General features: G+C 37.7%; 3 protein-coding genes across 5 annotated transcripts; 2 read left to right on the top strand and 1 right to left on the bottom strand.

Annotated features, from left to right (window-relative positions):
- Positions 1 to 641: 641 nt before the first annotated feature.
- Positions 642 to 11,688, top strand: LOC122022262 (LON peptidase N-terminal domain and RING finger protein 1-like). Of its 3 annotated transcripts, XM_042580216.1 has the most exons (20): positions 642 to 760; positions 976 to 1,153; positions 1,238 to 1,339; positions 2,404 to 2,486; positions 2,629 to 2,713; positions 2,794 to 2,880; positions 6,550 to 6,611; positions 6,737 to 6,930; positions 7,025 to 7,085; positions 7,211 to 7,388; positions 8,091 to 8,129; positions 8,205 to 8,266; positions 8,364 to 8,400; positions 9,862 to 9,911; positions 10,015 to 10,084; positions 10,799 to 10,874; positions 11,078 to 11,157; positions 11,230 to 11,298; positions 11,376 to 11,418; positions 11,506 to 11,688. In XM_042580216.1, the coding sequence occupies exons 2-20, from the start codon at positions 1,112 to 1,114 to the stop codon at positions 11,535 to 11,537; spliced, it is 1,452 nt and encodes a 483-aa protein (XP_042436150.1). In that variant the 5' UTR covers positions 642 to 760; positions 976 to 1,111; the 3' UTR covers positions 11,538 to 11,688. The 3 variants fall into 3 exon arrangements, with proteins under 3 accessions (XP_042436150.1, XP_042436149.1, XP_042436151.1); XM_042580215.1 differs by lacking the exon at positions 642 to 760 and having other exon boundaries at positions 931 to 1,153; XM_042580217.1 differs by lacking the exon at positions 642 to 760 and having other exon boundaries at positions 932 to 1,153; positions 11,376 to 11,688.
- A 145-nt stretch (positions 11,689 to 11,833) lies between these two features.
- On the top strand, positions 11,834 to 13,575 carry LOC122022264. Its single transcript, XM_042580218.1, has one exon. It carries the CDS (start codon positions 12,049 to 12,051, stop codon positions 13,177 to 13,179), a length of 1,131 nt encoding a protein of 376 aa, XP_042436152.1. The 5' UTR covers positions 11,834 to 12,048; the 3' UTR covers positions 13,180 to 13,575.
- Positions 13,576 to 13,716: 141 nt separating this feature from the next.
- On the bottom strand, positions 13,717 to 16,508 carry LOC122022265. Its single transcript, XM_042580219.1, has 3 exons — positions 16,177 to 16,508; positions 15,891 to 16,013; positions 13,717 to 14,028 (listed from the first exon to the last, which is right to left on the bottom strand). Exons 1-3 carry the CDS (start codon positions 16,415 to 16,417, stop codon positions 13,856 to 13,858), a joined length of 537 nt encoding a protein of 178 aa, XP_042436153.1. The 5' UTR covers positions 16,418 to 16,508; the 3' UTR covers positions 13,717 to 13,855.
- Between the last annotated feature and the right edge of the window lie 370 nt (positions 16,509 to 16,878).

Below are 16,878 nucleotides of genomic sequence, written 5' to 3'. Positions count from 1 at the left end.
TGTGCTTGTGCAGATATTACTAGAGTTGCGAATATACTGATAATGCTTAGATCGGTCAGACTCTCTATATATGTAAAAGAGTTTCACGTATCATGAGGTATCTTTCTATATCAAACATGTAATCCAAATTCGGATGGATGTAATGGGAAAAGGTAAAGAGGAAAGGGGAAATGGTGAAAATGTTAGTGGCAGATCATATGAAGCTACATGCATTTGATATGGAACCTGTCCATTAAAACTATGAATGCCGAGAGATCCCATCATACTCACCAAGTCTTGTTCTTCCTGCTGCATCTCCAAGGCCTCTGATACAGAAGTACGTTCAACCCCCATATTAGAAAATCCACAATCAGCCTGATGGCTATTTGAAACATTGTTTGTGTCAGAAACCATTTCAACATTTTTATGTGTTGGAATCAGCCGCTTTGATGCATGAATCATCAAGACTTCTTATTGTGACTGCCTATCATTTCGGATCCAAAGTTGTTGAAAAGTTTGTAAATCTAAGCTATGAATATCAGGACGATGACAGTAGCATGTCTTATCCATGTGTTAGTAAAGAAAGCATTTAATTCCATAATTATTGCATCTTTCGAGCATTCCAGTAACCTGGCTAATTTTGTGGCTACGAATGCAAAAGCAATACGTATTCTGGTGAAATTTCTTGACAAAAAAGAGGGTGTGCCTCACATGGAAAGGTGACCGTCGGACGCTGCTGGTCATGGAAGCAAGAGGGGCCGAGAAGAAGAAGCAAGAGGAGGTTCTAATTCCTCACAATTATTTTTTATAAACTATTTGCTTAAATATTTTCCTTAAAATCTCAATAAAAAATAATTGATCAAGATTTTTTTTAAAATTTCAATTCGTTGGTAAAAAGCAAAATTACCGATCACCCATGAAGAATTCAACGAAATCGAAGAAAATATTTCTACTTTAATTCTCATTCTTGTGGTGGCGGAGCGTACTATGGTGTAGGAGAAGCAGCGAACCACGTCGCCTCGCTTGTGTCCGCGCGTTCGTACCAGCGACACCAAACCTCCTCTCTATCTCCTCCATCCCTAATCCCTCCCTCTTCCATCCGACCTTCCTCTCTCGCTCTTTCTCCCATTCTATGGCGGATCCCTCCTCCCAGGACGTCGATGAGTTCGTCTGGGTGCGCCCCTCCCCCTCCCTTTCTCCGATTCGGTCTCATCTTTTCTTTTGTTCTCGTTTGATTTGTCAGCTTCATGGCGTGCAGGTCGAGGAGGCGGATATGGGCATCCCGCTGGAAAAGTTCTCCGAGGTGTTCAATCTCTTGCGACGGGGGAACCGTGCCTTCCGGGAGAAGAGATTCGAGGAGGTGAGCTTTCAAGATGCAAATTGAGGTTTTGGGGCAAAACTATCGATATGGTTTGGCAACGTGATTTCTAATCCCTTCGTGCTTTGTTTGTACTGAAAATTATGGAGAAATTAATTCAGTTAGTGTTGATTCTGAGGCATCGTCACGCTGACAGTTTTTTTTTTTTGACATAAGCAAGCGAAGAACAATTCTTAAAGTGCCACTCCCGTGCCAGTTTTATTGAAATTAAAGCTTTGCTCTACCTCTGTAACCTCAGTGGCTCAACGTCATTTACCATTTGTTTTCGACTAACCATGGCCAAAGTGTGTGAATGACCTCGTACTTGGTGGCTTATTTTATTTAAAACTTACAACAAATGACTCCTAAACCATAATTCTGATCACTTTTATTTAACGAAAGAAGCTAGTGGAGGAGGGCAAGATGCTTCAATTATCTCATAATGTATGACTAAGAACTTGGCGAACCAATGAATCTTTTTTCTGTTTTTGTTTTTCACACAACTGACTTCCTCAATCAAACCTTAGTTTTGTTCCCAACCAAGGTCAAGAGACGCTAATTAGTGAGCCCCATGGAGGTTTGAATATGTGGATTCTCTCCTCATTGTATATCTTTATCTGCATTTACTATATTTTTGTGACTATCTATATTTGTGTGTCTATTTCATTTGTTTAGTTCATCTTCCATGATATCTCAGTTTAGTCACGTTGGCAATGATTCTTATCTATAATCTAGACTTTTGGGTTTGATGAAGATAGATTTGACATTGTATAATTCTTTCCACATTTAAAGTTGTGAATTAATTGAGGAGGTTTATGGGTACAGATGGGTGTACTGTCAAAATGAGCTAATTTTCTTATTGGTTGGGGTCATCTCTTGTGTGTAGAACACGCAGTGTCTTTCTTTTTATACTTAAAGGTGTTCATTCTATTACCCCATATCCAATGATTCGATTGTATAGTATGCATTTATCTTCTTAGAATTTTCTGTTTATTCTATTAGGTTATACTGATTTAGTAATATCATTTTCCTTGTAATGTTTGTGTTTATATTGAGGCTCTGGACAGGCAATTTCATATTACTCCAAAGCTCTTCCTTTGAAACCTCAAGACCCTGTTATTCTTGGCAATCGAAGTGCTGCTTTCTGCAGGTTAATTTACTATTTGAGAGTTCGACTTTGTTTGGCATGTGTACTTTTTGCTTCCATTTGTTGTGCTTGTGCTTGGAGTGTTTTTTTTTAAAGTGTCCTTTCATATGTTATTCTCATTAACCTAATCGTTTTAAGATTACAGGACCAGTCAACTTCTTAAGGATCGATCGGCGCGTGATTCTGAATATCAACCCCTGAATGGGCTTGATCCTACTACTCATGCTGAGGTATAGCAGCCTATTAATCTTTTCCATCTTGATCACTTCCTAAGTGGCTTAGAATTCTAATCATTCAGTTACCTTATCAGCTTGCACTAAAGGATGCTGAAAAAGTTATTCGTGTCCACTGTACCTCACCAAAGGCATATTTCTTAAAGGCAAATGCTCTTGTTCTGGTAAGAGTTTGAGAATTGTGGTTACTTAAGTCTGACAATTATTTGTTTGAATGGAAGATTACTAAGTTGGATGATTGCTTATTTGCACACATTCATTTTTCTTAGTGAAGGCTTATATGTGACTAATGGTGTCCACCAACCACAACCAAAGAGCTTGTAGTTTGGTTTTGCATGCCTACCTTGCAATTTTTTAGTTTGGTCCTGTTTTAACCACACACACTGGGACTATTACCATTTTTGTGTTAATTATTTAGATTCTCTTTCAAGCATACTTAAATGCAAACATCAAATGTATTTGAATACTCTAACTATCCATACCCCATATTCTTCTTTGCATCTTGAAGTTTCACAAGATGATCGTAGATGAAAGTACATATAACAAGGCATGTTACTTATGTAGTGAAAAAAAAAAAGCTCGGGTGGAAGTAATGGTATTAGTGTCAGAAGTTTAAAAAATCTAAAGCATAAGCTGTATTGAATTTGTGCGATCAAAACTGGTATTAAATAAATAAATAAATAAATATTATATATGAAAAGAACAAAATAACAATAAGTTGAATAAGATAACAAAAGATACATAAACAATTTAAAATCATGTGTCTTTATTTGATTAAATACAAATACTATAATTAGAAAACTCACTCTTACTTTGTTTTTGACTCAAATAAAGTTTACATTACTAATTTGATTCTCATCTGATCAATTTCAATTCTGATTAAAACATTTAATTAATTTACTGAATTTTGGTTAACTAAATCAATTCTAACTTAATTTTAACGAATTATTGTTAATGCAGTTAAATTAATTACTAAACTAGTTTTAGAATCTGATTAAAATAAATTTCAAATAATTTTTCCAATATTAATTATTAAAATTAGATTACCATCCAATTTAAATTATTTTAGTTGTGATTAGATTAATTATGTGCACTTAATTATTAATTTTTATTATTTGTTAAACTTATTTTATTTCAATTAATTATTTAATTTAAATGAAACTATTTAAATTATTCTAATTAAAATTATTTAATTTAGGTTTGGGAATGAAAGGAGTCTTGGCACAATAGTAAAGTTGCTGCCATGTGGCCTTAAGGTCACGGGTTCGAGTCGCAGAAACAACTTCTTGCAAAAATGCAAGGTAAGAGTGTGTACAATTGACTCAATGTGGTCCAACCCTTCTCCATGACCTCGCACTGGTGAGAGCTTCATGCACCGGTCTTTTTTTAAAATTTATGTTTGGGAATGATTAATTAATCAATTAGCTCTAAATCTTGCACCCCCTCTAAATCCTACACTAGACCACCTTGCATCAACGACCAGACTTAGCTCCTTGCTTTCCTCCTCAAGAGCACCCAAAGAATATGAGAAGACAAAGAGAACACCTCATATCTTTCTCCTTGAGAACAACTAATAAAGATGTGAAGTTGGACTGTCTCTAGCCTTTTCACTTGCGCACGATGTCAAATCACCTTTATTCTTCTCAAAAATTTAAAATCAAGGTAAGACTCTTTTAGATCTAGAACAACATGTGCATCCCCACACCGTCGATCAATTGAGAAAGATTCCGAGGGGGAATCAGAGGTCTAGATTAAATTGAATCAACTTCCACTGATTGCGATCCAACTCAATTGATTCACATTGGGATCCATCGATTTTGCCAACTATTGATGTAAAACGTGATAACGCTCACGCAAACGCCCCTCATCATCGGCCCCACGATGAGATGAAGGGATGTAAATCAAGTACGGACCGACCCCCTAAGTAGGAGAGTTATTTGCCGCAGCCGCGATTCGAACCCTTGCCCATTGATGCAAGTCTTTCATTTGGATACCAACTCAGCTAGGGTCTCGATTTTTCCAAACATGATAGAAAGGGAAGGAGAAAGAGAATAAAGTAGAGAAATGTTTCAGATTTTCATTCTAATTGTTCACTTGGAGAACATTTTAGAAACTTAAGGGAGCGTTTGGTTTACATGTTTTCCATTTCCATTTTTTGAAAAACGTGCATTTTTAGAAAATAGAAAATGACTGTTAGACATTCTCTATTTTTTTCCAGAAAATACTATCTCTTTTTTCAGAAAACAGACGAGGAAAATGCAAACCAAACACTGTTTTTTAGAAAACATGCATTTTCCAGAAAATGAAAATGGAAAAATGGAAACCAAACACACCCTAAATTTTTTCTAATTGTTCTTTTAAGTTTTGAGAGATTGGATTGCAAGAAAATAGCAAATTTTGATCTCTTGACTTTTCAATTCTTCCTTGTTTCTTTCCAAGTAGATAATATTTTTAAGTGAATGTCCTACTTTTTGCTTCTGGATATTCTCTCTTTGTACTCCTCCCTTTGTTAAAGATAATAGATTAATAGGGTTTTGGGTCTAGTTGGTTTAGTCCCTTAGTGATACTTTATATAGCTCATGGGAGTTTTCATATAGGTTATCTTGAAAGTTGAAATTATATGCAACACAATATGATTCCCCTTTCTCAAAGGTGTTTTCTAAAGATGTATTCTTCTAGGGGGAGGTTGTTGCTACCATCGCCCTCCCCCTATCCATTTATTTTCCCTTTTCCAAATGTCTACATGTTGTTTGTGAGATCTTGTGATTCCCTCCTATTGGAACATAACCCTTATTCATTTTGTACAACCCTCAAGTAGACTCTTCATGTAATTCTCACATAGGAGAGGTTGTGCCTCTTCGAAAAGGCTGATGTCATTGTTAGCCTCCCTTATCCCTTTTTCTTTCCTCTTCTACTTATATTTCCTTTTTTTGCGTTAGAAAATACCTCGATCTAACATCCACATAACATCCAATGATTGTGTTTGCGAGATATTTGTTTACCAACTACTAATCATGATTTAAAATTTTGACCCATATCGGAATTTTAGTTTATGACGCGTGCCACATGTTGATATGGTTTCGACATTTTTTAAATATAAAATATAATAATTAAAATTAAAAATGTGAACCTAAATATTATAAAAAATAAAACATATATTTTTTCAAGAACAAAAATTGGGATCATGAAGGTGCCGCGGGATCACGGAGGCACTGTGGGATTCCGGTGCCACTTTGACCACGTGGAAATCGCCACGATCCCACAGCAGCCTGCGGTGCTGATGCTGAACAGCGAGCAAAACGGCAAATTCCGCCGTTTCGCTTGGCATGCTGCGGAATTTTAAATCATGCTGCTAATAATGGCTGTCTTATGAATACATTCATCATCATCTAAAACAATCAATGGTGTAATGGTTTAAAATAATCTTTCACATGTTGGATAATGCTCGCTATTGTGTGGGTGTTGGAGAAATTTTCCCCTTGGATTCATTTGTAAAAGTTTCTATCCCTTGTGTGTGAGTGTGTTGTCTTTTTTTCGCATGTATGTTGGTTTTGTATGTAAAAGGTGCACAAATACTATCGAATACTGGCACATTGGTAATGAATGTCCTTGGTTGAACTTATGCTGGGTGTCAACACTAAGTAGCTTACAAAATAAATGGGTAATTATGCCTTTTATATCTTATCATATGTAAATCAGAAACACAGTATTGGTGGCAACACTTTCGGATTAGATGATCAGATAGTTCATACACGTGATACAATTATATAAAACACTAGATTCCAATCCTGTTGTGTGGAACTAAGTTATGTTTTTCCTCATTTTTTTTTCAGCTTGAACAGTATGAAGAGGCGCGAGAAACCATTCTTTCTGGCCTTCAAATTGATCCTATGAGGTACGACATTACTCTCAAGTTATCTGATTCTTTCACCAGTGTAGCACCTTCTTTTGTGATAAAAATGGTATACACAGCTTATAGGCCAAAATAGAATGTCATACTGGTTAGTTTTTCCTGTGTAGCAATCTCCTCCAGACATACCTCCAGGAGATAGATAGGGTTGTGGCTGGTTCAGTTAAAAGGGTTAAACACTGGAAGCCAGAACGTACAGATGACTTAGAATGCACATTATGTTTCAAATTACTGTATGAACCTGTCACCACTCCATGTGGACATTCATTTTGCCGCTCTTGCCTGCATCAGTCTATGGACCATGGTACACATAGTATTATTACTTTTACTTTTCTATCATTATTATTATTATTATTATTATTATTAAAACTTCCTGGTCACTTGGTTTATTCTGGTAGGCAACAAGTGTCCTATGTGTCGGAGAGTTTTATTCATCAGCCCTAGAACCTATCCTATCAGGTAAGGGACATTTGCCACGAATAGTAGTTTCTTTACTGAATTGCCTTTTGGGTTGTTTATTCTTCCACTCATTTTTGTTTTCAGGGACCAGAATATTGACCTTTTTGTTTAATTTTCACTTTCAGTGTGACACTCAATAATATCATACAGAAAAGTTTTCCAGAAGAATATGCTGAGAGGAAGTCTGAGCAAGAAAGTTTGACTCACTTAGGAGTTGATATAATGCCTCTTTTTGTCATGGATGTTGTCCTCCCATGTCAAAAGATATCACTTAACATATTTGAACCTCGCTACAGACTTATGGTATGTGTATATATTTAAACACTTTAGGCTCTAACCTACTAAGATAACACCTTTGTATCTGTTTTCTGCTTGAATTTCAATATATTTGCATTTTTTAAAATGATTCTAAATTTGTTTGGGCACAGTGGTAGAAATGTCATAACTTGAAGAATGAATTTGTTAAAGTTATTTTTTAAGTATTTCTGTTTTATAATGTAACATCGAAAGAGAAATGAGGGGAAACTGCAAATTCAATGTAAATAACCTGCTTGTTATAAAAAATATGTGTTTATGTTGGTAAAATTATCTTTCAGTAATGACTAGCCTGATTTTTTTCCTGGTAAAATATGCTATTCAGTGCTAGTGCTTTTATAGATGAGGAAAATGTTGCCGCAGATAAGATTACTTAACGGATATGGATTAAATTCTTAGCAAGTTTTGCTGAGGTGAATTGTTTGAATTGTCATTTGCAATCCATATGACAAAGTAACTCTAAACGAAGTATTATGTTAGACAGTCATCTGCATACTTTGTTTTGTTATACAGACGATTGGAATCTTGAATAATCTTAATACACGTGACTAATTTAGGCCAGGCTCACAGCCATAGTTTGTTTGGAATTGTGTAAAATATTGGATGAATTTGACTTCTATTTTGTTTGCTTTATTCTACCCAACAAAATCTTTTTTGCAACTTATTATTTTGCTCTGCGCTTTTCTACAGGTTAGGAGGATCATGGAAGGGAATCGTCGAATGGGAATGGTCACATATTGTTTCTAGCAATAAGTTCTCAAAATATTTCTGTAGGTTATATATCTAGTTTTGGTAAACTTGCAGGTTGCTGTTGATCCTGCAACAGGCTCAATTGCTGATTTTGCTTGTGAAGTAGAAATTCTTGAGTAAGTGTTGGTTCTCTCATGGTTTATGTCCTTCTCAGTTGTTAAAATCTTGTATTTTTTGTGTCCATGTATGAAAGGATTTTTTTTTCTTTTCTAGGTGTGAACCACTCCCAGATGGTCGGTTTTATCTGGAGGTAACATTTGTTGTGTGTCCATATACCTCTGTTTTAAAAACATATAATCACACTTTTCCTTCTCTCTCGACCTTTTTGATCATCCTATAACAAATATACCCACCTTCTTGATGCTTCTGTGATTACCTTATTTTAGCAATGTTAGTTGATAATATTTGTATAGCCATCAGAATGATTAATTGATATTCTTTACTCTGGTGCTGCTCTACTTGACTTCTTACTGCAGGGGTTACTGTTGGCCTTATTCTCTTTTTTTCTTCTTTTTAGATATTGTGCACTAAAACTTTGTTTCATGCATTTTGGTATGAAGAATGGCTATTCTTGTTCAACCACTTGCAAATTTGCAATATATCACACTATTTAAGGCAATTAGATTCTTGAACTTTTCTGTATTTCTTTCATATAGACCCTGTGTCTCACTAAAACTCTCATTATCCTCAACTGACACCAACAGCCAAACTTTTATCTCACTAAGTGGGGTCGGCTATATGAGTCCTCGTCCACAACTATGCAATCATTTTTATTAGATTCAATCAGGTTAGGTAGACAGCTTTTTCATGTTATTATATATCTGATTAGGATAGTGATTGTTCCAGAGCTAGAAGTATAAACTCATGGTTGTCTCCTTTTCTCAATGTCCTAGTTCCTTTGCTTTTCATTGTCCTATTTCTGTAAAATTATTGTTACCAGTAGATCCCTTAGGATTGTGGACCAGGATAGTATAGTTACAAGCATTGAAAAACTATCATAATTTGGTAAGAACTTAAAGTGATAGTTTGGTAAGTAGTGTAAGGATTAATTAGACATGGGAACTGACTTTGCAAAAGTTTAACAAATCTCGCCAGAAGTTTCAAGAGTATAACCACTAGTTAGCTTACTATAGTAATTCTCTTAGTCGTCCTACTTCAAAATGCCATTTAGGATTTAATTCATCATGTCATCTTAATTAAATAACAAAAACTTGCCAAAAGGTTGTAGATCAAAAATATATATTTGTGTATCTATATTTGGTTAATATCAAGATGAATGTGAAGTCACTAGGAGCAATAGATAAAGATGTATTGTGGAAGGTTAAATGTGCCCATGATGATGATGATGAGAGAACATATGGCTTTGAGTATATGTTCAAATAAGGATCATGCAATTCATAGTTAGACAAATTGAATTACTTATTGAATAAGGGGAGGGTAAACAAAGACAAAATTTTGAGAGATCTAAAACTGACCTGACTATCATCATTGATTAATGGCAGGATAAACTTTAGGTAACTGTTCTTAAGTTGTGTTGGGACACAACTTATTATTGCGTATACTTATGTTTTGTTTTATTGTAACTGGTTGGTTTAGTTCATTGTGCTGCCTCTACTAGTATCTTTTATTGGAATTTCAATTGGACTTGTATTTGAATGTACGGTTAGTAGCCGTGATATTAACTGAATATGAAGCACATTTCTGTATGTAGGTAGAAGGACAAAGGCGATTCCGTATCCTACGATCGTGGGATCAAGATGGGTTAGTAATATAGAGGCTAATTAGTATACATGAGCTTTTGCAAGTTTAGTAGATTTAAAGGTGCACTTTGACAAGAGGCAATATCATTTATGAATAACTGCAGGTATCGTGTTGCCGAAGTTGAATGGATTTGGGATACTCTTCCACCAAAAGATTCCCAAGAGAAGGAGGATGTAAGCATGACACGTCCTTTTTCTAAGAATCTTCTATATTTACAATGAATATTTTCTTTTCAAATAAATGGCCTGATGATTCAATTGTGGGCGGTTGGTTTGGTTGGTTATATAATACTGAGTGTCTTTATTATCCATCACTAGTGTTTTGAATCTTTTCCTTCTTGATAAAATTCCCCTTTACAAAATTTGATTATGGTTGAGCTGGCAGCACACTTTAACCAATACAGCAAAGGAAATTGCTGGACTTCTTTAGTAGTTGGTAGGTTCTGCCCTCCTTTTGGCTCAAAAATGGGTCATTGCTACTAGGACAATCAGATAGGAAAGCCTTTTGGATTCTTTAAGTTGTTTCTCTTGTTCTTACTTATGAGACAAGCTACACAATAAACAAATAGTTGTTTCTAGTGAAGCAGGAATGATAAACCATTTAGTTATCCACATTGACATTTTGTTATTTCCTATAGTCTAGTAAGGTGCACAAAAACACCAAAACATCCTTAAACCCAAACACTATGCACGCTGGGTATTTTGGTTGCCTGTTCAGTTCAACTTTTTTTTTATTGTACCTTTTTGTCTTTTCTGCATCAAAGTCTCTATGATTTTTATTACAGAACTTTTAATGTGTGTTTTAATATGTAATGTACGTATGTCTTGGAGTTGAAGTTGCAATGGACAAGCACTCATTAATTTAGTTGCCTGTTGGATTCTGAATAGTTAATGCAAATGACTATTGAAGCAGCAGAATTGACAAAAGCATGGTTCAAGCGTGCAAGAGAATCCATGAGAATAGGTACTCGAATGATGACTGATAATCATGCTTTCCGTGTTCCATACTTTTTCGTGCATCTTTTACTTGGCTTATATTTTTGTTGCAAATTTGGAATTTTATTTCATTTTATTGGTGCTTAATTATATGGTAGTCTCTTCAATTTAGCCAAGAGAGTTTTGGTGTTGGGTTGGCTAGAAAGAAGTTAAATGCACTGTGTTTTTCAGGTAGAAGATCAAGGCAATTGGAACATTTTGAAGCTGAGGGAGTGCCGAAGCTAGATAATCCTGAACGTTTCAGTTTCTGGGTATGTCACGTGCAGTTGGATCTCATGGTCAAAATACCGTTTTAGCATGTTAATACTGTTCATTTTTGGCAGCTTATCAACTTGTTAAATATAAGGCCATCAGAGAGATTGGAGCTTTTGCGGCTACAAGATACCAGCAAAGTACTAACATCTGAAAATTTTAATCATTTTATCTCCTTCATTTATAGTTCTTACGTGTTTTGGTATTTGTTTATCAGAGGATTTCCCATGGGCTAATCTCCCTCCAGGCTGAAGAGCAAGGTTGTCGAGTCCAATAGATTGATCGAATTTTGTGTAGTTCTGCATTTCTTTACATAAATGCTTTGACAAGTGCTGTTATCTCAACAGAAAAAGCGGGAAAAATTCCTAGAGGAGCCTGAATACACAACTTGATGTCGTTGCGATCATACTTTATAGCATAATTTTTTCTATTTACAAATATGTAGATCACAATTCGTCTTGCCTAGATGTGTTAAGGTTTAATTTGGATTTATTGTGGCCTATAAATAAATTGGAAAGTACAATGAATTACATTTCCTTGCAGTTTCCATTCCACGTAGGTAATCAAAACGCTCCAGTCTTGCCCTCCAAGCCAGCCGAAGCCTATCCAATTCCGCGTTGTCTAATGACAATCTACTGAACGCGCGGATCACAGGGACGTATTGTGAGAGCAGACCGCACCGCAGCGGAGCGGCCTGTTGGCCCTATTTCACGAGCCCGTGTACGCCACCGACATCGGTAATTTATCGGCACCGACAACGGTAATTTTTGGCGCGGTCCGGTTATTCCAAGTCGAATCAAATCGTGTTTCCCAACAAACTCATTCAGGATTTGACTTTGGATCCCGATTATTTGGCCTAATATTGTAACGATCGTTCTTGTTCAAGTATTATGTTCTGCCTAATCAACTCTGGTGGATATCTTGACCATAGTCGCTGGGGCCATCAAAGCGGTCGCTCGGTGGGCAGGCCATCGGCGCTCAGGATCATCAATCAAACCGGACGGACGCATCCCCTTCGCAACTCTCGCCGCTTCGACGGCCGCGGCGGAGTGCCAGAATTGAGAAGAGCGCCGCTTCCGATGAGCGCTCTGGATATCCTGCGTGAGACCGTGCGGATCCTCCGCGCCGATCCGTCCCCCTTCATGACGACCCTCGCCCTCCTCATCTGCCCCGTCTCGGCCGCCCTCCTCTCAGACGTCCTCGCCCCGCATGCCGCCACCGAAGCCCTCTCCCGCCGCCTCGCCCGCCTAGCCATCGCCAGCGGCCTCCCGCCCCTCCAGCCCCTCCTCCAGCTCTGCCGCCGCCTCGCCGCCTCCATTCTATCTGCCGCCGCCTGCTTCCCGCTCCTCGCCACTGCGCTCCTCCTCGCCCGCTCCTCCATTTCCTACTCCGTCGCCTGCTCCTACGCCGGCAAGAATTCGCTCCACTCCGAGTTCTTCGCGGTCGTGCGGCGGATCTGGCCCCGCCTCCTCTCCACCTACATCTGTGTCTGCGCATCCATCTCTGCTTGCCTCTCCATCTTCATCGCCCTCATTCTGCTCGTCTGCAATGTGTTCGCCGTAATGGGCTACCCGCCCGAAATCATCGTCTACCCCGCTTTGATTACTGTGCTCATCTTCTCGATGGTTTACGCTCACACCATCATTCTCTGCAACCTAGCCGGCGTGATCTCCGTCTTGGAAGAGGTCTCTGGGCTGCAAGCACTGTTCAGATCGGTGCAGGTGATCAGGGGGCAGACGCAGGCGGGACTGCTCATTTTCCTTGGTTCCACGGTTGGGATGGCTCTTGTAGAAGGGCTATTCGAGCACAGAGTGAAAACTCTGAGCTACGGCGATGGTTCATCACGGCTATGGGAGGGACCGCTTCTGGTGTTCTTGTATTCGTTTGTTGTATTAGTCGATTCCATGATGAGCGCGGTCTTCTATTTCACCTGTAGATCCTCTATCATCGAAGAAACCGGTGAGGATGCCCAGTTGCTTGAACCAAAGGGAAATGTCTCTGCCAAAGCAATGGATTCTTAGCGAACAAAACTTCTTCACGTGATATTCTTATCTGAGCCATTTCCATCAGAGTATACACACACAGGGAAAGCTAGATGTTTGCTCCGATCAGTTCTATGTTCACTGATTTTTCTGGCGAATTAGAGAATCTCCAGAATGTTTGCTGGTTGAATTGCAACAACCGGCGCGGAGCTCACAGTTTGGCGAGAGAATGCTGCAACCTTGGCACTCCGCACAACTGTGCCTCCCTAATTTTACCAGATACATAACCAAGTGAGATCCATTCGAGTATCATTATTTAGCTTTTTACTCAAGAATAAGTGTTTCTTAATTTGAATACCTGCTGTATCACTCTTTCTAGGTGATTGATTATCATTTAGTTGTAATTTCAATCCTGATTTGGATACATAGGAATCTCTTATCATACTTTTCTTCCACAGTACAGGATTTTGCAATTAGTGGATCCTTGTGGAAAATATTGATATTGATGACAATTTGGCTACAAGTTTGTCAAACATGTAGCCAAATTGACCTACATTTGGAAGAAATATATCACCATTATAGTCGCAAAAATGATAAAGCTCAAAAGTCAATAGCCAAACCCTTCCAAACAATTAGCCTTAATAACTCACGTTTATGAAATGCGAAATGAAATGGAATAATAAGTTTAGAGAAGCAAGAGGTGGAGTTGGATTAATCAGGCAGGGTCATTTGGTCCCTGATTTTGCTTGTATGGTAGTTCACATGCTGCCATGGGGTTTTTAGATTTCACTATCCCCATCATTTCTGCAACAGTCCTGCAACGACATTGATTCCCTGGTCGAATAACATCCCCGTACACAGCCATCTCAATGATATCAAGCTCCTTATCTGCAAAACATATAGATTTGCTCAACGCTGATTTAAAGATGTATACACATACTTATTAGAGTTAATTAAGGTTAATATGGGTCTGTGTATATATTCATAGTTTCTAACAAAAAGTAAAATTTTCAGTTTGATTTGTTCAGTTTATCTGTTTTAGGCTAACTGCATCTACCAAACCCATGGATGTAATGGATTATATATCGTCATAAAAACAAGCACCTTCAATACCCCAGCATACACATTTTATAGTTTCACCTAAATAAAGAGTCCATCCTACCAACTTTTCAGATGCTCCTTAGCAATTTTGATAATTCTTGGCTTCTTCAATAACCCAACATATTAAACTATATAGTTCATGTAGAAAAAGAGTCCATCCTTACTGATTTTTTATATGCTTCTTAGCGACTTTGACTAGTTCTTAATTTCAACTGGCTGAGTATGGCCAGTCCAATTTGTTGAAACTTCAAGAATATGCCCATGTGATTCAAATTATGAGATTGTGCTCGTGATATCACACTCCAAGAGGCTAAGTGGTATTCAAAACACCACATCTGCAAACATTTTCAAATTATCCTAATCCAACCTAATTTTGGCTGATTGTTAGTTTACATCAGTGTCTTATTTGCTGAATCTGTTAACTCCTATTCAGTCATCTCCATAAGCACCGCATCACACCCATCGAAGAACATGCCCCATAGCAGTCCACCCATATTGCTACCCTTGTCTTCAGAAAGAAAGATTAAAAGAAAATGTATGGTTAAGCTGTTGTTTGGTTATTATTCATCCAGGTACCTCTCCTTTTCCTGCATCCTTCCTACCTGACCAATCTAGTGAAACTAACGGAATTATTTGCAGTAACAATGAAATAAAAATTTCTTATTACTAGTAATTGATGTGTTGCTTCATTAAATACATGAAACTCAACACTTCACCAATTTGCAATAGCAGTGGAATATAAATTTCTTATCCATGGTAATTAATGAGTTACTTACATGAACTACATGCAATTCACCACTTCACCAATCTTAGTTTCTGATCCAGATATGACTAAATCAGGATGAGCTTGAAGAGCAAGAAAAATATTGTTTTTTCGAACCCATCACAGGCATGTTGAATTTCTTGTAATGCCTTAGGACTTACTAGTGCTCTTTCCATTTTTTTCTCAATGACATCTTAGTGTACAAGATTGTATAGATGGAGCAACTCTTAGATGGCTAGACCTTTTGCTCTTCACTATTCTAAGACTTATTTATCACATGGCTAGACTTTTGCTCTTCACCATTCTAGATTTCTTTATCACATGGCTAGACCATTTTCTCTTCAGCATTCTACAATATCCCTATCTCAAGAATTCTGTGTGCACCTTAGGCAAATAACAAGTACCCTACATGGAACATATTATCTTGTGTGAAGGCAATGTGTTGAAGCAACCAACTTCAGCCCAGCACAGTAGAAATCCAAGTGCACCTAAGACAAAAGACAAGAAATCCATTTTCTTATTGTTGTAGCTTAACAACACTGGTGCCTCTTTAGTTTTACATATTGGAGATTGCTTAAGTTCGCAACTGGAGAAAGAGTAAAGAATCCTCTACCACTTCTGCACTTGGTCGTAGTTCTGTATAGTATAGTATGAAATTACATGCTTCCACGCCAAGATGGTGAGTTGTTTCTTGATATTTTCCAACCAACGAGTGGTATTTTTTCTAAAAAAGAAAAGCTATACATTGTGGGATGTTATTTGAAAATTTTGACGACATCAGTGTGAGTTTTTTGGAACATAAAAAAGAAAGTACAAAAAGATATCCGCAAACAAACGCATACATATTCCACTGTATAAACTAAAAAATCAGAACGAGAGACAGTACCAGTGAACTTGATGTCGCACGAGAAACCCTCTAGTTCTGCTTTGTCGATCCACTGCTTATTTGATTTCATTCTATTGACCCTCGTTTGCAGAATTTGGCAATTCGTAGCAGTTGATTCTCCACCTAAATCGAGGCATCGCAATTTGACAACAATACTAATAGATTCAAGCAACAACGAAGTCCCAAAACCTTCGGAGATGATGGTTAAAAAAACAACTTTTTATTTCTATTATTTCACCTCGAATGACTACAGAAAAGATCCCGAGGCATCAAAATTCAAAATCACCTTTGGAGAAGGGAATAATGTGGTCGAACTCGTAGCAGAGGCATCCATGGCAGTTGCAGAAGCGCTTGCAGACAACGTTGCCAGCGGAGTCCTTGCGCCACCGATCGGGGTGGCGGCCAGACACCACATCCGCATTATTCCAGCACATAGCCTTGGCCTTGGCGTCGAAGAACCTCGGCCGGTCGCTCTCCTCCCCCTCCTCGTGTTTCCGACGAGGCCGAGGAGAAGAGGGATTGTCCATCAGCCCCCCGCGCCTCCGCCTCCGCCTCCGCCGCAGCCTTCTGGGACGTTCGCGCACAAGTGTAATTGTGAGGACTGAGGAGCCTCTACTTCAGCCCAAAGCCCAAATATGATTATTCCTCTTCCGTCTGATTAATCCTCTTCCGTCTAATTGACTTTAAAATTAGAAGCCCAAATATGATTAATCACAAATTAAGGATGATTTTTATTTATTTATTTATTCGGTGACAAGTGAAAGGATCGAGCTGATTAGTTGACGTACCAACTAAAAAAAACAAAAAAAAAACAAAAATTAAATAGATAAATAAATAAAGAAGAAAAAATATAACATATTTTTTACGAAATAAATAGAAAAAAGTTTTGCACTACGACAGTGGCCGATAGAGCAATTTTAATTCCATGATTGTAATGGGTCATTATCGACTTAATATAATTGTAATTTTTAAAATAATTTTTAGCAGT

This window comes from Zingiber officinale, chromosome 9B (assembly GCF_018446385.1).
Source record: "Zingiber officinale cultivar Zhangliang chromosome 9B, Zo_v1.1, whole genome shotgun sequence".
Lineage (NCBI taxonomy): Eukaryota > Viridiplantae > Streptophyta > Magnoliopsida > Zingiberales > Zingiberaceae > Zingiber > Zingiber officinale.
The sequence above is the reverse complement of the archived record's forward strand: the minus strand, read 5'-3'. Positions and strand labels throughout refer to the sequence as shown.